This window comes from Hyaena hyaena, unplaced genomic scaffold, assembly GCF_003009895.1.
Source record: "Hyaena hyaena isolate Hyena2069 unplaced genomic scaffold, ASM300989v1 scaffold_11, whole genome shotgun sequence".
Classification (NCBI taxonomy): Eukaryota; Metazoa; Chordata; class Mammalia; order Carnivora; family Hyaenidae; genus Hyaena; species Hyaena hyaena.
Window position 1 is genome coordinate 3,929,836 of NW_024080643.1, and position 25,276 is coordinate 3,955,111.

Genomic DNA, 25,276 nt, shown 5'->3' on the forward strand with positions numbered 1-25,276 from the left:
TAAAATTTTTACAAAGCTGGTTGAACAGGTATTCTAAATATATCCTAGTATCCATAGAATGAATGATTGAGCTTCCTTCAGGTATTCGTTTTATATGTCTGTGGGAAAAATGGAGTGCAATGGAACCTTGGCATCACATGGCCAAAAATTTAAACAAACTAAGCAATGCAAACTGTTGTGTCTCCTTCACATCATTGAAATAGAGACTGCAGAAGGCTTACATGAGTAATGTGTAGTTTCTTCCTTTCCTTGGAATCCTGAAGTTTTGGCATATTTTCCCTGCAATGTATATAACTCTCTTTGTATTATATATGTTTATTCATATGTATTTTGATTATTAGAATATTCAGTTATTTTCCCCCCAAGCTCCAATGTCACTTTTTTTGGCCCCTTTTCCCCTTAACTTTCCTGTATGAATGACTGTGTCTTAGGCTTGAGGTATGCAGAATAGGAGTCGAGAAATTAACTGTTAGCTCTGCATATTCAAATTTCACTGGTGACAAGGAATTGAAAGTATTAGTTTTTTTCATAATCATCATGGTAGCCGGCTCTGTTTAGATTAACATGTATGATAAAATGAGTCTGTGTGCACCAGCTGCCCTTTAAATATTGCCTCCACTCATGTGTTCATTCTACATTTATTCATTCAATGAATATTGAATCCTTGCTAGATACCAGGAAAACCTAGGAGCTGGGAATGAGAACTTGAGCAATACTCTCTGTCCTCATGAAACATATATACAAGTAGAGAAGATAAAATTAAGAAGCAAATTACTGTGTTTTATGATATTGCAGTCAGCGCTAAGAATAAAAACAAAGAAAGGCATAGCAAGAGGTAGGGAAGGTGATTAGATGGATGAAACACCTGTTAAGGAGGTGACTTTCGAAGCAGGAACCAAATGGGAAGAGGGAGCAAGGATGCGTGTTCCCGGCAAGGAGAAGAGTGAGCACAGGGGCCCTGGTGGGGCATGTGCGATATCCGAGGATCAATCAGAAGGCCAGTGTGGCGGAGGACAGGGAGTAAAGCAGAGAACTTGGGAGATGAGAGCTTGTCAGGCTGCAGCAGGAAGTGAGTACAGTTTCAGGCAGGAGAGTAAGATGATCTGATTCGTGTTTTAACACTATCTGTCGGCTACCGTGTGGAGACTCGACTGAATGAAGTCAGGAGATCAGGTAGGAAGCCTTTGTAGAAGTCTAGACAAAAGACGATGGTGACTTGCACGAGGGTGTGATGGGGAGGGTAAGGGAGGGACTATGTTTGGGGTACACTTGGTAGGTTGGTCTGTCAGCCCTCACTGATGGGGGTGCAGTGGGTACAGAGGAGTCTTTCAAAGAGTTTTGCTGTGCAGGCGAGCAGAGAAATAGGGTGTAGCTGGAAGGGAACACGGAGTCAATGAAGGCTTGGTTATCTTTGAAGATCTGCTTACCATCTCTAAAACATCAACTTCTTGTCTATAAAATGGGGTAATAATAGTTTTAGCCTCATAGGGCTGTTGTGAGGATGCCCTGAGGTAATCTCTGTGAAGACCTTCACTTGAGGTGCGGCATTTACGTGTCCTTCATGAATGCTAGATATTAATGTAATTTAAGGACTCAGAGGACATGTAGTCACTCATTTATCCACCTGGCAAATATCTGAGGACGTACTATGCATATGCAGCTCTCCCGTATTTTGGCGTTCGTGTGACTTGCTGTGTTTCTTGATAACCGTGAACTCAGTGACTACAGTAACTTAGTGTATATCCTGCGAAGGGGCTCAGCTGAGCCGGCACCACAAAGGAGAAGAGCTGCTCTCTTACTGTCTTCCTAGATTGCACCCAATCATTCTTTCCATACCCACAACCTAAAAATTGTTTGTTTTTCTTGAGCCTTCCACCGTGTCCTCAGCTCGGGACTGAAACGCTACCTAGATGAGACACAGCCATTGGTGTTAGGAGGGGAGTTTTTATCCTTGTGGAACGAAACTTATTTTTTCTTAGCAGTCTATAACTCACTTGAAGGATTCTTTGCTCAGAATAACTGGATTCTTAGAAAACTGCCATATTAAAATGCATCCATTCAAAAAAAATGGTTAGTAACTCTTGGTGGACTTGAAGGAAGAAAGGAGACAAACTCTCTAGTTTCTCAAAGCAGGGCTTGCAAACATCGGGAAGAATCAGGCAGGACACGATGGGGGGCAGCACACACGGGTCGGAGGGGGAAGTCCACGGGGAGGGCGCTGGCCCCACCAGGGACGGGCAGAGCATTCTTGCCTTTCAGAAACGAGTGGCTGATGTTGGCACAGGTTTTTTGTTTTTAAAAGATAATCACGAATTTTGTATTTTGATAAGAAATACCTTGACGCGTAGATGTTGGCTCAAATGTCTAAACCTTTGTAAGGGCAAAGCAAAGCATGTCTGTTGCCTGAATGCAGCCTCCGGTCCCCTGGTGCCTTTTGAGTGCTGGGTCCCAGACTGAATTTTATGGTCATCCCTTCGAGGCTACGCGGGCAGAGTCCAGCTAAAAGTGGAGTCCGCGAACTTTGATATAAACCGAAGCCTGTGCTGACATAATTTGTTTCCTGAGAGGCTCTCTGGGCCCATTTTCTTTTCCAAGAAAAGCAACAGCCTTTGGTTAGAGAGCCCTCCCCGTTCTTTTGTGAGTCTGAATGGTTGGGGAGCAGTTTCCAAAGGAAAAGATGGAGCTGTGTCTGAGAGCTCACATCGAAGACAGTCTAGAGCAGAGTGGTTTAAAATCAGACTCTGGAGTCACAGGACCACGTTTTGAGCCTGAATCTTCTGCCTCTGTAGTTATACCCTGATGCTTTTGTGGGCTTTTCTAACCCTCAGTTTCCTCATTAATAAAATGGAGATAACCGTGATACCTCTGGTGGTTGTGACGATGAGATGAGATGTGTCTGTATACTTCTGTTTTTTTTTTTAAATTTTTAATGTTTTTTTAAAAATTTATTTCTGAGAGAGAGAGAGCATGGGCAGGGGAGGGTCAGAGAGAGAGGGAGACACAGAATGAGAGGCAGGCTCCAGGCTCTGAGCTGTCAGCCCAGAGCCCGACGCGGGGCTCGAACTCACAAACTGTGAGATCATGACCTGAGCCGAAGTCAGACGCTCAACCGACTGAGCCCCCCAGGTGCCCTGTACAGTTCTTTCTGAAGTACTGGGCACAGTGAGGGCTTTAAAAATGCTGGCCGCTGCGTTCGTGCATGTGGAGGCAGCTCTAATTACTGCCGCGTCTCATGGAGCTCAGGTTGGCTAACGGTGTGCACTTATGAACAGTCTTGGCGCTGGTTCCAAACAAAATTGGAGTAAGGACTTGGCAGGGGGTTTACTTACTGAGGTACTTTCAGGAATCAGTGTGTCAGGATTGGGTTTTGACAGTGGCCACCGGTGAAAAGAAGGGCTCCTGTCACGTTTGTTGTCTGTTTCCTAAGACTATTAGTTCTAGTAACTTCTGAAAGCTTTTTTTAATGTTTATTTATTTTTGAGAGAGAGAGAGCGAGCGAGCAAGCAAGCGAGCACGGGGAAGGGGCAGAGGGAGAGGGAGACACAGAATCCGAAGCAGCTCCAGGCTCTGAGCTGTCAGCACAGAGCCCGACGCGGGGCTCGAACCTGAGAACTGTGAGATCATGACCTGAGCCGAAGTCGGATGCTTAACCGACCGAGCCACCCAGGCGCCCCCTGAAAGCTTCCTGATAACACAGTTCAACACGATCTGCTGCTTCTTGACCTCAGCGGCATCTATACTACAATATTTGGCTTACTAATATGTTGTGTGTGTTTTTTTCTTTTTTGTGCTAGCTTTGGTTCCTTAGGTTTTAAGAGGCTTATCATCTATCTGTCGTAAATCTTCCTTTGCACCCAGTATGATGCTGGGTCCGAGTATACGCATCGATACTTGCATACTGATTTGAATTTTCATCATAATATACGGAGACTTTTTGTTTTATTTTTTTTAATTCAGATACTTTTTGTTTCAAGTTTTTATTTAAATTTGAGTTAGTTAAAATACAGCGTTATGTTTGTTTCAGGAGTAGAATTTAGTGGCTCATCTCACATACAACACCCAGTATTCATTACAAGTGCCGTCCTTAGTACCCGTCACCCAGCCAACCTTCCCCTACCCGCCCCCCCCTCTGGTAACCTTCAGTTTGTTCTCTCTCATTAAGAGTCTCTTATGGTTTGCCTCCCTCTCTCTCCTTTTTCCCCTCTTGCCCTATTACATGTTTTCTTTCTTAAATTCCACATATGAGTGAGATCATATGGTAGTTGTCTCTGACTGACTTGTCTTGTTTAGCATAATACACTCTAGCTCCGTCCATGTCATTACAAATGGCAAGATTTCATTCTTTTTGATGGCTGAGTAATATTTCATTATATGTATATGTGTACACATGCATATGTATGTCCATGTATATATGTATGTATACATGTATATGTATGTACATATATCACCTCTTCTTTATCGACTCATCTATCCATTCGATGCACTTTTGGGCTTTTCCCATAGTTTGGCTATTGTTGATAATGCTGCTATCGACATTGGGTTGCATGTGTCTCTGAAATAGTATTTTTGTATCCTTTGTGTAAATACCTATGTGCAGCTGTTGGGTTGTAGGGTAGTTCTATTTGTAACTTTCTGAGGAACCTCTACATGGAGACTTTTTAGCCTTTGTTCATACGGAGCCAGCAGCAGCTGCCTCCTCTTGGGGGCAGCACTGGGACCCACAGGTGGGGGCTGGCGTGTCTGTGTCCGGCACAGCTGTTGATTCTCCAACCTGCATGCTGGCACAGAAGCTGCCAGCGTTAGGCAGTTCGCTCTGTCCGTGACAGATTACAGAATAAAAGTGGACACGTGAACACTGCAATAAAATGTATCGGGAAATCTTGGGGCGCCTGGGTGGCTCAGTCGTTTGTGACTTCAGCTCAGGTCATGATCTCACGGTTCCTGGGATCGAGCCCCGCACTGGACTCTCTGCTGCCAGCGCAGAGCCTGCTTCGGAACCTCCGTCCTCTCTCTCTGCCCCTTTCTCACTCTCCTCCCCCCACCCGGAAATGGAAATAAACATTTAAAAAATGTATCAGGGAATCTTTAGAATTCTTGGAAAAGTTTAGAATCTCTGGTTTTGAGAAACTGCTGTAGCAATGCAAAGCAAATATCCACAAGCTTCAACATGGAAATTAAAGACCACTGCATTCTGTGGGGAAAGAAACCCATTATTTACATAAGAAACATCAGATGAACCAGTAACCGATGAGGAAGATCATTTAAAAATGATTATCTCCGGGGCACCTGGGTGGCTTAGTCGGTTAAGCGTCCGACTTTCGCTTAGGTCATGATCTCGCGGTTCGTGGGTTCGTGCCCCGCGTCGGGCTCTGTGCTGACTGCCAGCTCAGAGCCTGGAGCCTGTTTCAGTCTGTGACTTCCTCTCTCTCTGACCCTCCCCTGCTCACGCTGTCTCTCTCTCTCTCTCCTAGAAATAAATAAAAATATTTAAAATAAATAAATAAATAAATAAATAAAAATGATTATCTCCTGGGGCACCTGAGGGGCTCAGTCAGTTAAGCATCTGATTCTTGATTTTGGCTCAAGTCATGATCTCAGGGTTCATGGGAGAGCCCCATGTCAGGCTCTGCACTGACAGCATGGAACCTATTTGGGATTCTCTCTCTCTCTCTCTCTCTCTCTCTCTCTCTCCCCCCCCTCTCTCTGCCCCTCCCCCACTTATGCTCTCTTTCAAAAATAAATTTAAAAAATTTTAAAGTGATATTGTATAAATTTGTTTAAATATTTTTAATGTTTGTTTATTTTTAAGAGAGAGAGAGAGACAGAGTGTGAACAGGGGAGGGGTAGAGAGAGAGGGAGACACAGAATTCGAAGCAGGCTCCAGGCTCTGAGCTGTCAGCACAGAGCCCGACGCGGGGCTCAAACCTGAGAACTGTGAGCTCATGACCTGAGCCGAAGTCGGACGTTTAACCAACTGAGATACCCAGGTGTCCCCTGAGGTGTATAATTTGGTCATTATGTTGAATGTTATTATAAACCTTGGGTGGGCTTATTTCTTCTCATCACAGCTAGGATCTTAATAGTACAGTAGGAATTCTATGTTGATATAGTGGCTTCATACAACAGAACTTGGATTCCTCAGGACTTGGAACTGATATAAAGCATGAGCTGAATCTGATGTCACAGAGAGAGAATAAAAAGAAAAATCCACAGGCTTTTAAAGGTACAGATTTAGCCGTTAGCTACACGCCCCTTCCCAGCCATTTCTACTTAAGTTGCTGATTACGATAAAAGTGAACCAATGTTTCCATGTTTTCCCTCCACAAGCCCTTGCTCAGTGCTTGTGCTAAACTACTAGACTTTGAACTATTAATAGGACTCTTTCTTATGATGAAGGAAGAAAATAGATTGTTTATTTTTTAATTTTTTTTGAAAATAGATTTTTTATTAAGAAAATGAACTCATGGGAGGCATCGAGTCTTCAGACATGTGACCTCTTTATTTCTCGCTTTGCAGCTTATTCCTGTAAACTGTTATCAACCCAGATGCCTCGTATTCAACTGAATTCAAAGTCACTTGAGGTACGCGAGTTTTAAAAATTCTGTGTAATACCAGTGCACCCAACTTGTTCCTTGAGCGTTCCCCAGCACCTTAAAATCACAGAAGTTTTCTTGAACCCCCGCTGAAGCCCACTGGAACATCACCTCCGGTTCCCACCGCTTGTCTCAGTCTTAGGCTGGTCCTGTATCACCCTTCTTCCCAGCGTCATACCAGACACAGCGCTCAGGCCCTTGATTTTAAAAATGGAAAAAATAAGAAGAAAAGAAAAACATGTGCATACAGCGGTCTTTATCAGAAGTTTGAGTGGATAAGATGGCATTTACATTGTAAGAATGAAAGGACTTTGGAATCCAATATTGAACATCCTTGCCCTTTAAAAGTTAAATGGCTGGGGTGCCTGGGTGGCTTAGTCGGTTGAGCGTCCGACTTTCGCTTGGGTCATGATCTCGTGGTTCATGGGTTCGAGCCCCGCGTCGGGCTCTGTGCTGACTGCCAGCTCAGAGCCTGGAGCCTGTTTCAGTCTGTGACTCCCTCTCTCTCTGACCCTCCCCTGCTCACGCTGTCTCTCTCTCTCTCTCCTAGAAATAAATAAAAACATTAAAAAATAAATAAAAGTGAAATGGCCATCACCCTTTATTTTCTATTAATTTTTTTTACTGTATAATTTTCCTACCCATTTTAAAGAATTTTAAATAAATTTTATCTATTCCATTTCAGTCTTTTTCTTCTTCTTTTTTAAAAAAATGTAGTTCTGAGTTTCTGATACATATCATTATTATTCTCCATGAAAAAACTTTAAAAATATTTCTACTGGCAGATCAGCTGACGATGAATTTCCTGGTTTTGTCTGAGAAAGTCTTTATTTCTCTTTCACATTTGCAGGATGATTGCACTGGATATGAAATTCTAGGTTGGTATTTCTTGTTCTTTCAACACTTGGTTCTCAGCTGCGTGGTTTCAGATGAGAGGCCTGCTATTTCTTTCTTCTTCCCTTCTGGCTTCTTTCAATATTTCTTCTTTGCCTTTGATTTTGTGGTTTGAATATGATATGCCTAGGTATAGATTTTTTTTTGGTATTTATCTAGCTTGGTGGTTGTTTTTTCCTTTTATTTTTTAATGTTTGTTTTTGAGAGAGCATGAGTTGAGGAGGGGCAGAGTGAGAAAGAGAGGGAGACACAGAATCTGAAGCAGGATGCAGGCTCTGAGATGTTAGCACAGAGCCCGACGCGGGGCTCGAACCCACGGACCACAAGGTCGTGACCTGAGCTGAAGTTGGACACTTAATTAACTACCGAGCCACCCAGGCACCCTGATCATGCTTGGTGTTTTCTAAGCTTCCTGGGTCTAGGTTATGTGTTTGCTATTAGTTGTGAACATTTTTAGTCATTAGCACTTAAAATTTTCTTTCTGTTTTGTTCTCTTACTCTTCTCCTTCTGGAATTCCAATTAGTTGTATATTAGATCTTTTAAATTGTCCCAGAGTTCTTGAATATTCCATTCGGGATTTTTTTTTTCTGATTCTTTTTTATCTTTGTATTTCAGTTTGGGAAATTCCTGTTGACATAATTCAAGCCCATTAATTTTTAAACTGTGTTCAGTCTATTGTTGGGCTCAATAAGGGCAATCTTCACTTCTGTTACAGTGTTTTTTATTTCTAGCATTTCATTTTTACTCTTTTTTTTTTTTTTTTTTTTTTTTTTTTTTTTTTTTTTTTTTTTTTTTTTTTTTTTTTTTTTTTTTTTTTTACAAATAGTTTATTACTCTTTTTTTTTTTTAATATTTTTTATTTATTTCTAGGGGAGAGAGAGAGAGACAGCGTGAGCAGGGGAGGGTCATAGAGAGAGGGAGATACAGACTCCGAAATAGGCTCCAGGCTCTGAGCTGGCAGTCAGCACAGGGCCCGACGCGGGGCCTGAACCCACGAACCGCGAGATCATGACCTAAGCGAAAGTCGGACGCTCAACCGACTAAGCCACCCAGGCGCCCCTCATTTTTACTCTTAAGTGTTTCCATCATTCTCTTTATCTTCACCATGTGTTCTTTTATGTTGTCTATTTTTCCATTATAGTCCTTAACATGTTAATCATAGTTTATTTATTTTAAAAAATGTTTGTTTATTTAATTAAAAAGAGTGTGAGTGAAGAAGGGGCAGAGAGATAATGGGAGAGAGAATCTCAAGCAGGTCCTGTGTTATCAGCAGAGTCCAGAGCCGGACTCCATCTCATGAACGGTGAGATCATGACCTGAGCCGAAATCTAGAGTTGGACACTTAACTGACTCAACCACTCAGGAGCCCCAGTCAGAGTTTATTTTGAATTAACGGATACTTCTAAAATCTGTGTTCTCTTTGAATCTCATTCTGATGCTTGCTTTAGCTCTTCAGACCGTGCTTTTTCTTGCCTTTTAGCATGTATTGTAAATTTTTGTTGAAAGCTGGACATGATGAATCTGGTAAGAGAAATTGGACTCAAGGCCTTTAATGTGAGTTTTATGGTAATCTGGCTATATTTAATGTTTGCTGCAGCTGCACACACGAGAAGTTCCAATTTGTAGAAAAAAAAATTATCTACAGAAATTCATAAGGGATCACAAGACCCCAAATAGCCAAAGCAATCCTAAGAAAGAACAACAAAGCCAGAAACCTCATACTTCCTGATTTCAAAATATATTTACAAAATTACAATTATTAAAACAGTATGGTACTGACATAAAGACAGAGACCAATGGGAAAGAGTAGAGCATGCAGAAATAAACACACATATATGGATTACGAGGATCCCAAGAATGCACGTTAGGGAGAGGAAAGTCTCTTCAAAAAATGGTGTTGGAAAAGCTGGATATTCACATTCAGAAGAGAAAAATTAGATCCTGTCTTAGTCCATTCTGGCTGCTATAATGAAATATCACAGACTGGGTAGCCTATGAACAATAGAGATTTATTTCTCAGAGTTTTGGAAACTAGGAAATCCATAATCAAGTCACCATCAGCATCATGTTCTGGTGAGGGTCATCTTCCTGGTTCATAGCTGGTGCCTTCTAAGCTGTGTGAAAGGAGCTCGGGGTCTCTGGAGCCTGTTTCATAAAGCATTAATCTTCATGACTTAGTTACCTCTCAAAGGCCCCACCTCCTAATATCACTGGGCATTAGGATTTGAGCATACGAATTTTGGTGGACACAAACATTCAGACCATAGCAGACTCTCACCTTACACCATACACAAAAATTAAGTCAAAATGGATTAAATACTTAAACAGAGACCTGAACCTGTAAAATCCTAGAAGAAATCATAGGGGAAACCTGCTTGACATTGAACTTGGCAATGATTTCTTGGATATGATACCAAAAGCACAGGTAATAAAAGCAAAAATAGACAAGTAACATCAAACTAAAAATCTTGACTCTATTTTGTTAGGTTTGTCACTAGGTACTTTATGTATTTGGCTATATTGGAACTGGAATTGTGTGTATAGATTAATTTTCCAGTTACTTGCTCCTAAAATACCAAAATAAAGTTTATTTTTTAAAGTTTTTTCTGAGAGAGAGAGAGAGAGAGAGAGAATCCCAAGCAGGCTCTGCACTGTTGGCACACAGCCTGATGCGGGACTTGATCTTATGAACTGTGAGGTCATGACCAAAATCAAGAGTCAGGTGCTTAACCATCCAGGTGCTCCACTTCTATATTCTTGATAGTGATAATTTATATTCTCTTTTTATGGATCAGTATAGTAATGGGTGTACTCATTTTGTTGATCTTTTCAAAGAACCAGATTTTTTATTTTGTTATTTGCTCTATATTTTGTCTGTTTTCAATATCCTTGATTGTTACTCCTGTCTGTATTACTTACTTCCATCTACTGCTTTTGTGTTTAATCTGTTCTTCAGTCTTTTTGAGGTATATATATACTATATATATGTATATAGTAACCCTGTCTTTTATTATCTTTATTCTGATGTTTGCTATTACTGGGTGCTTTGCTAGGGAGGTACTGGGAAATTATCTCCCTTCCTGAGTTAAGCAACTCCCAGAGCTAGTAAACAGCTTGCCCAGTGAATGTGCCTTTCTTATGCAAACCAACCAATCTGGAGCCCACACCCCTACCTCCTCCTTTATCAGGCTTTCACATTCTGGGCGGCTCTGCACTTGCCCGAAGCCCCAGAGCCTACTGACATAATTCAAACTAGTAAAATCCTAAGCCTGCTTACCCTCTCTCACCTGTTCCTGTTTGTGGAAAGCGCAATAAAGGTTCTTGCCCACAGTTTCCTTCTGTTCCCTTTGCCTCCTGACTGAACCCCGTGCCCTCCCATGTATGCCCCGCATCTCCACTGTGTGATCTGCTTCCACATCTTGGGATCTGTGGGTATAACAAATTGTCTTTTCAATGGCAACTGTCTCTTGATCTGCTGGCCTTAACTGTATCTTAAATTTTCTACTAATGCACTATATTTTTAAAACAGCATGTTACTTTCCTATTGCTGCACAGCAGATTACCACCAATTTAGCAGCTTAAAGCAACATACATATTTTTGTCTGACAGATTTCATGGGTCAGGAATTTGACATGCTTTAGGTGGCTTCTCCGCTCAGTGTCTTACTAGGCTGTTATCAGGATGTCAGCGGGCTGCATCCTCATCTGGAGTCTCAACCGGGGAAGAAGCCACATTTAAGCTCTCGTAGTTGGTTGGCAGAATTTACTTCCTTGTGTCTGTATGAGGTCCCATCTTCTTGCTCGCTGTCAGCCAGGGACTGCGCTCGGGAACTGGGGTCACTCTTAGGTCCTGGCCTTGTGGCTGTCTCTGCAACATGGCAGTTTACTTCCAGGCCAACAAAAGAACATCTGTTGTGGCTTTGGAGATCTCTGCCCTTTGTCTCTGACCTTTAAAACCTCTTTTGAAAGAGCCTACCAGATGAGGTCAGGCTCGCTCACACTGAAGGGGAATGGATCATAAGGAGCCTGCACTTTGGTGGGTGGGAATCTTAAAATCCTGCCTACCAGGAGGTGAAAAGTTAGGTGATTACTTTTTTGACATATTTTTTATTTATTTCTGAGAGAGAGAGACAGCATGAGCAGGGGAGGGTCAGAGAGAGAGGGAGACAGAATCTGAAACAGGCTCCAGGCTCTGAGGTGTCAGCACAGAGTCCATCGCAGGGCTTGAACCCATGAACTGTGAGATCATGACCTGAGCCGAAGTCGGACGCTTAACCGAGCCACCCAGGCGCCCTGACATATTTTCTAATTTAAGCACTAAAACCATAATTTTTCTTCTAGCATTGCTTTAGCTGTATTCCATAAATATTAATGTTACATTTTTAATATGGTTATTTCAAAATATCCCATTTTTACTAATTTATTCTTTAACCCCTGTCTTATTTAGAAATGTGTTAAATTTACATATATTTGGCATGTTTCTAGATGTCTTATTCCTTTTAATTTTGTACAAAGGACATATACTTTAATTGGTCTCAATCATTTTAAATCCATTAAGACTTGTTTTATGTTCTAGAATATGGTCTGTTTTGGTAAAATACTATGTGCAGATATCAGTTGAGTCACGAGGGTTGGGGGTACTATTGTAATAAACTGTCCCCGTTGCATTTCTAGCCATTCTATCAATTTCTGAAAGAATTATTAAAATCTCTTACTGTAATTATGAATTTTATATTTCTCCCTTTTATTGTACCTATTTTTGCTTCATATATTTTGAGGCTCTATTATTAGGAAATATAATTGTTATTTCTTCCTGAAAAATTAACTTTTTAATCATTATGAAATGCTTCTCTTTATTTTTGGTAATATTTTCTCTTCAAGGCTATGTTATCTGATATTAATATATAATTTCAACTTTCTCATTATTTTTAACTCTTCATGGCATATAATAGTGGTGGTATCTTTTCTAATATTTTCCTTTATTTCTCAGTTTAGTCTGCATATACATTCAGGGTTGTGTATAGTCTTTGTACTATTTTTTTTAATTAAAAAATTTTGTTAATGTTTTATTTATTTTTGAGAGATACAGACAGAGAGTGAGCAAGGGAGGGGCAGAGAGAGAGGGAGACACAGAATCTGAAGCAGGCTCCAGGCTCTGAGCTGGACAGAGCCCAATTCGGGCTCAAACACACGAACTGTGAGATCATGACCTGAGCTGAAGTCAGATGCTTAACCGACTGAGCCACCCAGCACCCCCCTTAGTATCTGTACTATTAGTAAGTCTCTTAAGAGTATAATAAATATAGAACAAAATGTTATGTTTTGTCAACTCTTCTACTGTTAAACATTAGATGAAGCCTGAATTATAATTTTTATTTCTCCAAATTATACAGCAAAGGCAACTGAGACATGTATTCAAATTTGTGTTTACAAAGTTTGTGAATATGTTGGTCTTGGTTGTATAAATAATTTGAATTTTCCAGAAGCCAGTCTTGTTAGTGAACCCTCTATTTCACTTACATATTGTGATTTCCATGGTCATCTTGGTACTTTAAGATTTTCTCTTATGTTTTAAGTTCTTGTAAACGCTAGAGGTGTGTCATTTTCAAAACTCATTATTCCTAAATAATCGTTACTTAATTACTGATGCGCTTGCTTTACATGATGAAGCATATCATGCCATTTTCCCACATAATGTGCCGCAGGTGGTGCTGTGGAGGGTTTTACATAATTGATGTTGGCAAATGGCTCAGGTAGTCATGGTCTCGAGCGAACCATGTTGGAGGAATTATCTTAACCCATTAACATTGGCAGCAGATGGACTGGTAAAGAAAAGCAAACAGTTTAGGAGTGGATGAAAAAAAGACATTAAAACTGATAGCTTTAGCTCCAAGCATTTACGTGTTCCAAGAAACTGTAAACTTGAAAGCAACATATTAATTAGAAAAGCACCAAGTTTCATGTTCAGTGATCAAATGAAACAGAAGAGTTATTAATGGATAGGAAAACTTCAATTTTGCCAGATTATTTCGGGGGCAACAAAACACTTACAGTCATTTGATATCACTGAGGGGAAACACAGTCCACTATTTGGAAAAAGTAGAAGTGGAAATGTTTGATATAATATACATATAGTATATATTTTAGTTCTTACGCAGTGTGAAATCAAATTTTAAGTGTCTGAATTTCTTCTGTTTTTAGACCTTCACATTTATATATAGGCCTCTGTAATTTAAGGATTATTAGATTACCTTTTATTTCAGGAAACACAGTTATTTCTTTTTCTTTTTTTTTTTCTGAGATTTTTTTTTAAATTTTTTTTTTACAAATAGTTTATTGTCAAATTAGTTTCCACATAACACTCAGTGCTCATCCCCACAAGTGCCCTCCTCCATGCCCATTCCCCCCTCCCCCCAACATCCATCAGTCCTCAGTTTTTGTCAGCATTCAAGAGTCTCTCATGGTTTGCCTCTCTCCCTTTCCCCCACCATTTCCCCCCTTCTTCTCCCCCTTGTTCCTCCGTCAAGTTCCTCCTAATCCTCCTATACGTGCAAACATATGATATTTGTCCTTCTCTGCCTGACTTATTTCGCTCAGCATAACACCCTCAAGGTCCATCCACGTTGCTACACGTGGCCAGACTTCATTCTTTCTCATTGCCATGTAGTATTCCATGGTATAGATAAACCACACCTTCTTGATCCATTCATCTGTTGATGGACACTTAGGCTCTTTCCATGTTTTAGCTATTGTGGAGAGTGCTGCTATGAACATTGGGGTACATGTGCTCCTATGCCTCAGCATTTCTGTATCCCTTGGGTAAATTCCTAGCAGTGCTATTGCTGGGTCCTAGGGGAGTTCTAGTGTTAGTTTCCTGAGGAACCTCCACACTGTTTTCCAGAGGGGCTGTACCAGTTTACATTCCCACCAACAGTGGAGGAGGGTGCCCGTTTCTCCACATCCTCGCCAGCATCTAGAGTTCTCTGATTTGCTCATTTTAGCCACTCTGACAGGAAACACAGTTATTTCATTCGAGCAATGAATAATGAAAGCCTCCTGAGAAAAATAGGAAGGAGGATTAAAGTTTTGGTGCTTGATACCTGTTATGCTTTAAAATTGTTCCCCAAGTGCCACATCTTGTTAAAATGTCATTCATGAATATATTTAAGAAAAGTGCAGATCATGAAAATAATCTCTGATTTCTATAGATGACTGAATATAACTGAAAAGTATAGTTAAGCAAAGCAATTAATAAGCTTTTAAATATGATTTAGTATTTTATGGCATTCATTTCACATAGTCAAAGAAATAAAAGAGTTGGCAACAATCAAGAAATCTTCTGGCAAACTTAATCACTAATCTTTCAACAGAAAGTGGTAACATGTATATTATTTTTATTTCACTTGTATTTGATGAATACGTTAATCTTTAGCATTAATCTGTATGACTTACAATTTTGTTATGTATTTTCCTTAAAATACCCCACTATCTGAATTTTCTACTCTGCTCCTGGCATGGGGAGTCATTTCTCTAAAATTTTGAGTTTTCAACAGTTTATGTGCATTTTGAAGGAAAGGAAGGGTGGTTGGAGGAAAATAAGCGAAGGGAGGTGACTCCCACATATCTTAAACTGAGCAATGAATCTCTAAAACTTCTTTTTTTAGAAAGCAAGTGGAGACCTTGTTCCTTTTTGTTTTTATGTTTTTGAGAGAGAGAGACAGACAGAGTGGAAGTGGGGGAGAAGCAGAGAGAGAGAGAGAGGGAGAGAGACAGTATCTGAAACAGACTCCAGGCTCTGAGCTGGCACCACTGAGCCTGAGGAGGGGCTCGAACTCATGAACTGCAACATCATGACCTGAGCCAAAAACAGATGCTTAACCGACTGAGCCACCCAGGCGCCCTCTAAAACTTCTATACTTCTCCCATAGAACCCCAAGACTCCATTTTGTAGAGTTCCCTCCATTATTTTGTTCCTGCCTTTGATATTTTTCTCAAAAATTCTCTGAACTTTCTGGTATGCTCTTTGCACCCACTTGTATTTTCCAGCTGATATGAAGTTACTTTTTTTTTTTTTTTAAATATTTTTATTTATTTCTAGGAGAGAGAGAGAGACAGCATGAGCAGGGGAGGGTCAGAGAGGGAGATACAGACTCTGAAATAGGCTCCAGGCTCCGAGCTGGCAGTCAGCACAGAGCCTGATGCAGGGCCCGAACCCACGAACCGCGAGATCATGACCTAAGCGAAAGTCGGACGCTTAACCGACTAAGCCACGCAGGCGCCCCTGATATGAAGTTACTCTTAAATACCTTTCAAAAACCTTTATTGAGATATCCATATCACAAAAAAATTATGTTTAATGTATACAGTTCAGTCCATTTTAATGTTTTCACAAATACACGCACCTGCCATCACAGTTAACTTCTGGAACACTTTCGTCACCTCTAAAAAAATCTCCCTACTCTTTAGTTACCATTTCTCTCATCTTCCTTCCCCCACCCTAAACCACTAATCTACTTAGATACATCGGTCAGGTTCCCCATAGGCTTCAAACTCTCTAGATTTGCTTAGTCTTGACTTTCATGTGAATCGAGTCATAATAACATACAGTCTTTCGTGACTGGCTTCTTTTAGTTACTGTATTTTTAAGGTTCATTCATGGGTAGAATGCATTAATACCTCATAACTTTTTGCTGGCTAAAGAATATTCCATCGTATGGATATTTTTGTTTATCCATTCATCAGGTTGTTTTCACTTCTAGGCAACTGTGAATAGTGCTGCTATAAACAGTCATGTACAAGTTTTGTGTAGACACAGGTTTCCATTTGTCTTGGGAACATATACCTACGAGGGGTGTTGCTGGCTCACCTGGTAAACTTACGCTTCCCCATCTGTGGAGCTATCAGACTATTTTCCAAAGTGACTAGATCATTTTACCTTCCTGCCAGCAGTGTTTGAGAGGTGTGGGTTTCTCCAAATCCTGATTAACATTTGCTATCTGACTTTTCGGTTCTAGTTATGCTACTAGGTATAAAGTAGTATCTCACTGTGGTTTCTGTTGGCATTTCACTGGGGATCGATGAGGTCACTCTCCTTTACATGTTACTTTTTCATTTCAGTGAGATATTTGAAGGAGAGAATGAGGTAAAAAGTATGCCTCCATCCACCATCTTGATTCAGAAAGTCTTTTATTTATATATATATTTAGATATAAAATAAGAAAAATAAGATGCCCCCCTCCCCCACTCTGTTTTAGGCAACACAACAAGCAGTTAATCAGAACTGTCAAGATCTTGGAATCCTGTTAGGGAAAGAAAATGACCTGGCCCTCATCATTGACGGTGAAACACTGAAGTATGCCTTCCATCCTGACATTAAGAGGAACTTCCTCAACTTGGCCCTCTCGTGTAGAGCAGTATTATGTTGTAGGTAAGGATATATTCCCTGTTCTTTTTCCTTCCTGCTATATTTAACATAAATATGTAAAGAAAATGTAGACATAGAAATATGAGCTTTTGCAGAGGCAAAGTTCCTAATTGGTAAAATGTATGCTCAAGTTGAAGGGAGACACCTGAGTCTAATCATCAAGCTTAAGATATACTAGAAAGCAGACTATAATTTTTCAGTGATAAATTGTTTATTGATGCATTGACCAGATGAAAGATGTCTTCAGTAAGAAGATTTTTAAAGTTTATTTTTGAGAGAGAGACAGCATGAGTAGGGGAGGGTCCAAGAGAGAAGGAGACACAGAATCCGAAGCAGGCTTCAGGCTCTGAGCTGTCAGCACAGAGCCCAACGTGGGGCTCCGACTCATGAGCCTTAAGATCATGACCTAAGCCAATGTCGGACTCTTAACCTGTTGAGCCACCCAGGTGCCCCAAAGATCCTCTATTTATAGCGAGGGGCAAATCTGGAAAAAAAAATCCACTGAGGTCTAGAGAAAAATGAAGTTATCAGTATTATTGGAAGTCTAAACATGAATTTAAAAAGGCAAATCATGTACAACAAAGATGGATGAAACTAGGAAAATTAAGTAAAGAATAATTGTTCCTTTTTCCTGAATAAAAGTATTAAATGGACCACTTATAAAGACATTCTGATGCTTGGACTTGTAAGTATTAGTATAGGCTTGCCCCTCAATCAGTCAGGTTCCTATATGCTTCACGCGTCTCCCTCAGGTGCCCTTTGTTCACGTTTGTTCAGCATCTGCTACAAAAATCCAGCAGCTTCTGTTCCTCATTCCTCTCTCACTTGACATGACTGTAGTTTACCCTTCAGGAGTCTTGGCGACGTCGTCTTCCATCAGTTAGAACCGACAGGAATGACAGAAAGCTGAATTCAAATTTGCCTTTGGGCTGAACGAGAATTTATCAGCTCACGTTCCTGAGAATTCTGTAGGTAAAGCTAACTCCAAGGGAAGCAAGCAAATTTGTCAACAGTCAATTCACCAGAATTATTTGTTTCTTTTGGGTATTTAGATTTTATCGATCCATTTTCATTTTGCTTTATAACAGTATTTTAAGGAATGTTCACCGTGTCTCCACCTGAGCTTCCTACTGATGTTGGAGGAAGCAAGGGCCGGACATAGTTGAAGAAGAAGAGTGGAGGGAAACACAAGGCTAAGCTTGCCACAAAGGATGGGCATTCCAGCAGTTGGCTTGCTGTTGGTGGTTTGTCCTAAATCTGCCTTGACTCATGGTTTTTCAGAGGGTTCAAATGGTGTCTCCGTTTTGATTCATCTGGGGCAGGCTTTATCCCCAGGATAGATCCCCTTTTGGCTGCAAGGTTGGGGGGGGGGGCCTGGGAGACCTCGCATCTTCATCTGGCTGCATCCAGAGGACATTTCACATACGCTTTCTCCCAGAAACCGCAGCAAATGGGACACTGTGTTTGGCTCTGAAAGACGCTTGCAGCCAGGAGCCTGGGATGAAACCGGAAGGCCCGTATACATGCTGGTAGCGGTGGAAAAAGCTGTTCTACCCCGAGGTCCAAAGGGATTGGAGGAGGGGAGGAGTCGCTGTGCCTGAAAGGGGAGGGTCCTGGGGGGCGGGCTGCCTCTATAGGAGCAGGGGGCTGGAGCAGACAGTCAGCTCCCCCCCCCCCCCGGGCGGGTCCGGCAGGGAGGAGCAGGGCACTGTCCAGCTTGACCTCACTCTCCTCCCTGCCCAGCTTCTGCAGGGGTCACTCGTCAGCCCACCAAGACCCCAACTCTCCATTTTCCAGGTCTATGCGGTCCACCGTCCGCGTTTCTCCACTTAGTTCCATCATTCCTTTGAGTGTCCCCATCGGGGAAACCGTAAACCTAAGTGAACACAAAACTGAAGTCCGTTGACTGAGGTACATCCTGAACTGAGGAAAACAACTTGGTACGGACCTGGCTGAAACCGCACTTACAGAGGGGGTGCTGGTAGAGAAGGGGGTACAGTCTGTCTCCCACCCTCTTCATGGCTTCAGACTTGTATGACTGGGGTCTTCTGTATACTCTACTAAAATTGCATTAAGAATTTTTGGTCTGTACTCATGAAAGACGTTTGTCTGTGGCTTTATCTCAAGTTTTTGAGTGGCTTTGACATCAGGATAATTCTAACCCGATGAACTGATTTGGGAGGTGTTTCTTTGTCCTCCGTTTTCTGCCTTTTCTGTGGTATTTGGTATTATTTCTTCCTAAAATGTTTGATAGACTTCACTGTTGATGCCACCTGGATCTGGACTTCGTAGGAAGGCTTTAATGAGTAATTCAATTTATTAACCAAATATTTTCTGCTACTTCTTCAGTTTTATGATTTGTGGCTTTCAAGGAATTTGTCCATTTGATCTGGTTGTCAAATTGTTGGCATGAAGTTTTTCACAATATTCACAATATTTATTTCACAACATTTATTTGTTACTTTTGTGTGATATGTGGTGGTGTTCCTTCCCTTCCTCTTACGTATAATTTACTCTTTTTTTCCTTGATCAGTCTAGTTAGGGCTTTACCAATTTTGCTGATATTTTCAAAAAGCCAACTCCATGATCTGTCCAGTGTTTTACTTACATTCTGATATATGTTTATAATGTATATGTAACATTATATATATAACATATAATTATATAATATATGCATATGATCGTAATATACAATGCTATAATATTCTGATATACAATATAATATATACTCATCTGTATTATTTTCTACTTTTTCTTTGGATTGAAATTGCTTTCTTCTCATTCTTTAAGGTAGAAACTTTTACCATTGATGTACATTTTTAAAATTTTCTACTATAAGCATTTCAAGATAAAAATCTTTAAGCATTGATGTAATTTCATTTCACAAATTTTGATATGTTGTGTTTTCATTATCATTCAGTTCAAGGTACAATATTTTCTGTTATTTTTTATTAACTTTTTTATAGTTTATTATCAAGTTGGTGTCCATATAATACCCAGTGCTCATCTCCACAAGTGCCCTCCTCCATGCCCATCACCCCCTTCCTTCCCCCCACCCCCTTCAGTCCTCAGTTTGTTCTCAGTGAAGTACAATATTTTCTAATTTTGCTTGATTTCCTTTTTGACTCATGGGCTATTTAAAAGTCTTGAATTCTCACACATGTGGGTATTCCCTGTTACTGATTTCTAACTTAAAGCTATTATCAAAGAAAATATTTGGCTGATTTTTTTCCTTCGGTACTTTGTCATTCTCTGGTCTTCTGGCTCCCTTGTTTCTGATGAGAAATTCACAGTGTTGTTACCCTATATGTGATGTGTCATTTTCCTCTTCCTACTTTCCAGATTTTCTCTTTGTTACTGGGTTGTTTTGGGACTCTAATCACATGTATGATTGGATGCTTGAGGTTGATTACAGACATGTGGCACTGCCACTGCATTTTTAATTTCACCTCCTTTCTTTTAGGAGTGCGTATTTTCCATTGATGTAACTTCAAATTCACTACTATCTCAGATCTGATTTTAAGTTATGAAGTGTATTTTTCACTTCATCCCTAGAGTTTCTATTTTTTAATAGTTTCCCTTCTTCTGTTGGGATATCCTGCTTGTTGACTCCTCATTATCACCATTTTCTTTCATTCTCTGAACATAGTTTAATTCTGTGAGCATATTTATAACGCTGCTTTGAAGCCTTTGCTAAATCTTACATCAGGTCTATTCTCAGTCAGCTTCTACTGACTGCTTTGTTTACTGTGTACGGAAACAAATACTCTCAAGTTTCTTGGCGCGTCTAGTGATTTTGTTTTATTCAGAGTAAAAGTGGATATGGTAGGAAAATACATTGTGGTATCTCTGGATTCTAATTTATTCTTCTTCTGCATGCTGGTTCGGCATTTTAGTAACTTGCCTGGACTCAGACTGTGAAATCTGTTTCCCTGTTCATTTGCAGTTACTGATATCTTTTTCTCAGCTGGTTTTTTGTTTTTGTTTTTGCTTTTGCTTTTAAGCCCGTCTTTCTAGCAGTTTCTCCTGTGCCTGCGGACTTTAGTCCTCACCCAGTTACTGAGACAGGTCTGTGTCTACACGAGTCATACCCTTGCTGCTAGGGCCCTACGTTGGTTGGAGGAATGCTTTCAGAGGCATAACACGTTGAAAGCCTCTCTGGGCTCTTTGCATATCCTTACTTCAGCGGTCAGTTCAGAATATGTGGAAAGTTTATTACCTCAGCCCTCTCGTGATTCTTCTGTTGCCCAATCCCCCTGTTAAATTTCTAGCTGATTTGCTGCCCCCCCCCCGAACTGAACGAGCCACCCCAACTCGTAAAGATGTGGGTGTTTATTAATCTGCTCCAAACCATGTCCACTGTGTCTTGATAGTAAATCTGCAGAGTTTCCCTCACTCCCAGGTCGGGGAAGAGGAATACCTCCAGGCAACAAGGTCACAGGCTGGCTGCACTTACCTGGTTTTCATGAATAAACATGTGTCAAGTTCTTTTCCACCTTTGGTCATTTTCTGGTGGGCTGAAATGTTTGTTTTTAATCACATTTTCCAGTGTTATACTTGTTTTCTTACTGAAGGAAACTGTCTAATATCCTTATATGCCATTAACAGGTATAGAAAGGCTTCTTACAATTTGGACCAAGAATTTGCTTATTGAATGTCCTTCAGAAATAAAAAAGCTGAGGTACTTGGAGGGTGTCATACAGTATTTGTTATAATTGCTTAATCAGTGGCACTCAGGTAAACATAATTAGAAGAGAGAAATCTAGTGAATCTAGAAAATTCAGTTTATTGGGCACCTGGGGCACTCAGTCAGTTGGGTGTCTAGCTCTTGATTTTGGTTCAGGTTATGATCTCATGGTTCATAAGATCAAGCCCTGCATCAGGCTCCACTGACTCAAAATAAATAAGTAAACTTAAAAAAAACGTTAGTTCTTAATCACCATATGCCATAATTTATGTTTTACTTACTTGGTTTACTGTCTGTCTCCTCTCCACTGGTATGTAAACTTCATGAATGCAGGAATGTTTGTGTATTTTATTCTCTGCTCTATTTTCCGTATCAAAAATGGTGCCTAGTTCATCTGTAGGGGCATAAATATTTGTTGAATAAATTATAATTAATGCATATGAGATTACCTGTAAGTAGCTTACACAGAGAATTCCAAACACAAATATAGTAAGAAAACCTGTTTTTATATATGAGAAAATACCTACGCCATACAATATGTTGAAGCTATTTTACAAATTTATTTACATTTTTTAAAATGTTTTATTTATTTCTGAGAGAGAGACAGACAGCATGAGCAGGGGAGGGTCAGAGAGCAAGGGAGACACAGAATCCGAAGCAGGCTCCAGGCTCTGAGCTGGCTGTCAGCACAGAGCCCAATGCAGGCCTCGAACCCACGAACTGCAAGATCATGACCTGAGCCAAAGTCGGACGCTTAACCGACTGAGCCACCCAGGCGCCCCTGTTTTATAAATTTAGAGTGGAAACCATTATTTTTTATTTCTAGCACTGATTATATTGGTAAGTCAGTAGTGTGTTCCCATGGAAAAACCATGACATTATTCCAGTCTGTTGGTTTATTTATCTTTGTATATTCTTATTCCATGAAAATAGATGATAAAAGTACTACAATTTTTAAATCAAGTCCAATGTGACTAGAGTGTTTGTTTTATAGGTTGGAATCTATGATGTGCTCTTTCTAAATTGTTGTTGAATTTGTTATTTGTTTCCATGTTATAGATTAAAAATCACAATGAGAGTTGACATGTGAAATAATATAGTTTGGAAGGTAAAAATGTCCATTTGGGTGAAAAAAAGAGCTGTTTAATGTCTGTTTTGAATTTCTCAAACTGTGTGTTAGGGGCTGCGTTTTCTTAGTACTTTTGTGCCCGGAAACAGCATATGGACTTCTTCTTTTTTTTTTTTTTTTTAATGGTTTATTTATTCTTGAGATAGAGAGACAGCGTGAGCAGGGAAGGGTCAGAGAGAGAGGGAGACACAGAATCTGAAGCAGGCTCCAGGCTCTGCGCTGGCTGTCAACACAGAGCTCGACACGGGTCTTGAACCCACGAACCTTGAGATCATGACCTGAGCCGAAGTCGGACGCTTAACCGACTGAGCCACCCAGGTGCCCCCATATTGACTTCTTTTCTTACCCTGAGTAGAATTTTGGCCCTTCAGTTTTTGTGACTAGATAGCTATGAGACATCTACGTTTTTTCAGCCAATAAAATGACAAGATAAGCTTTGCCGGACATGAATGTAAAGATCATCAATTGGGTATAACCCTAAACTTTCAAGATTAGGGTAATTTGGCTTACTCGCACATGGAACATGACCTAAAGTGTTTTATTAATTTAAGCTCATTTAACAGATAGGTATTAAAAGACTGCTATTATTTTAGGATTTATTTTCATGTATGGGAGGGAGATCCAAAATCAGAATAGTGATCATCCTCTTTTTTTTTTTTTTTGCAGTTTTTATTTAAATTCTAATTACTTAACATACAGTGCAGTATTGGCTTCGGGAGTAGAATTTAGTGATTAATCATTTACATACACCACCCAGTGCTTGTCACAACCAATACCCCCCTAATACCCATCACCCATTTAGCCCATGTTCCACCCATCTCCCTTCCAGCGACCTTCAGTTTGTTCCTTATAGTTAAGAGTCTCTTACAGTTTGCTTTCCTCAGTTTTTTTCTCCCTTTCCTATGTTCATCTCTTCTGTTTCTTAAATTCTGCGTATGAGTGAAATCATATGGTATTTGTCTTTCTTTGACTTACTTTGCTTAGTGTAATACACTCTGGCTCCATCCACATCATTGCAAATGGCGAGATTTCACTCTTTTTGATGGCTGAGTAATATTAATATTCCATTGCATGCGTATGTGTGTGTGTATATATGTGCATACACACACACACACACACACACACACACACGCATGCCACCTCTATGGACCTTTGGGCTCTTTTCATAATTTGGCTATTGTTGATAATGCATCATGGCGCATGTGCCCCTTCAACTCAGAATTTTTGTATCCTTTCAGTAAATACCTAATAGTGCAATTGCTGGGCTGTAGGGTGGTTCTATTTGTAACTTTCTGAGGGGCCTCCACACTGTTCTCCAGAGGGGCTGCATCAGTTGGCATTCCCACCAACAGTGCACAGGCGTTCCCTTTTCTCTACATCCTTGCCGACAACTGGTCAGAATGGATGTGGAGCTTTGGTGAAAGGCCCAGAACCGCCTCACGGAAGCACAGAGGGATTCAAGGATGTTGAGCAAGGGCAAGAGCAGGCTTCGTGGGGTCCCTGATAGTTGTCTTCTGTATTTGGAGAGCTTCATTGGCCCAAAGGATAGAATTAAGATTTGAAAGTATGAAGAGTCAAATTTGGTATTCATTATGAGGTAGATTTTCTTCCCCCCCCCCCCAAATATCATAGTTTAAATATAAAAGCCCTTGCCAGACAAAGTGGTGAAGTTATTATCATTGTAGTTTTTCCAGTAGAACAATGAGTGGCTCTCGATGGAAACTAAACTTACAAATGGTTTCTGGAACATCCTCTACTTCGGTAACTTTTCATACTATAGCTACAGTGTATCAATGTTAATTCATTGTATTTTCCTCATGATGAAGCCAAAGGTTTCCCATCAGTGCTTCTGTCTTAAAATTTGGAGTGTGTGCTAGTCAAGGAAACTCCTCAGGTTTTAATAATCTCACCTGAAATTTGAAAGGTTTAAATTTAAACTATGTTTATAGGAGCTGTTTTGTGGGAGGGGGGTGATCAATCACTTACTAGAAAATAAAACCTTTGTGTCCCTTAGCATCTTGGGTAGAGGTGTGTATCCCATTTATTTAGTGACTGGATACATAAGGGATAAATAAGAGAGAAAAAATTTGCTGCTTTTTCCCTTGGAATGTCTGTTACGTATTTTGTGTAGGCAGGGTCTGCTAGTCTGAAATATTTCAGGTATGCGAAATTTGCTTTTGTAGCTTGTCTGAGGGGGGAAAAGGGATCAACACTATTGTCATCTGCATTGGACACATTCCACAGGAAAGAATCAACCAACCATGTGTTATTTTCAGTCACTTAGCTTTTGATTGTTATGGTCACCACAGACTCCTGACCGATACCTTCGTGTTTATATATCTCTTTGTTTTCTTTTTTTAAGTTCCCCTGAGGGCAGTTTGATTTTTTTTTAATTTTTTTTAAAATGTTTTATTTATTTCTAGGAGAGAGAGAGAGACAGCATGAGCAGGGGAGGGTCAGAGAGAGAGGGAGTCACAGACTGAAACAGGCTCCAGGCTCTGAGCTGGCAGTCAGCACAGAGCCCGACGCGGGGCTCGAACCCACGAACC

The 25,276-nt window shown here is 40.4% G+C and overlaps 1 protein-coding gene across 3 annotated transcripts in view; it reads left to right on the forward strand.

Annotated features, from left to right (window-relative positions):
- LOC120246957 (phospholipid-transporting ATPase IB-like) overlaps positions 1–25,276 on the forward strand; it is a 205,002-nt gene that overhangs the window by 89,980 nt on the left and 89,746 nt on the right. For all 3 annotated transcript variants that reach the window (XM_039254618.1, XM_039254624.1, XM_039254633.1), the window contains exons 24-25: positions 6,517–6,581; positions 16,742–16,914. In XM_039254618.1, the coding sequence (XP_039110549.1) occupies positions 6,517–6,581; positions 16,742–16,914 (238 nt within the window). The remainder of the gene's footprint in view (positions 1–6,516; positions 6,582–16,741; positions 16,915–25,276) is intronic.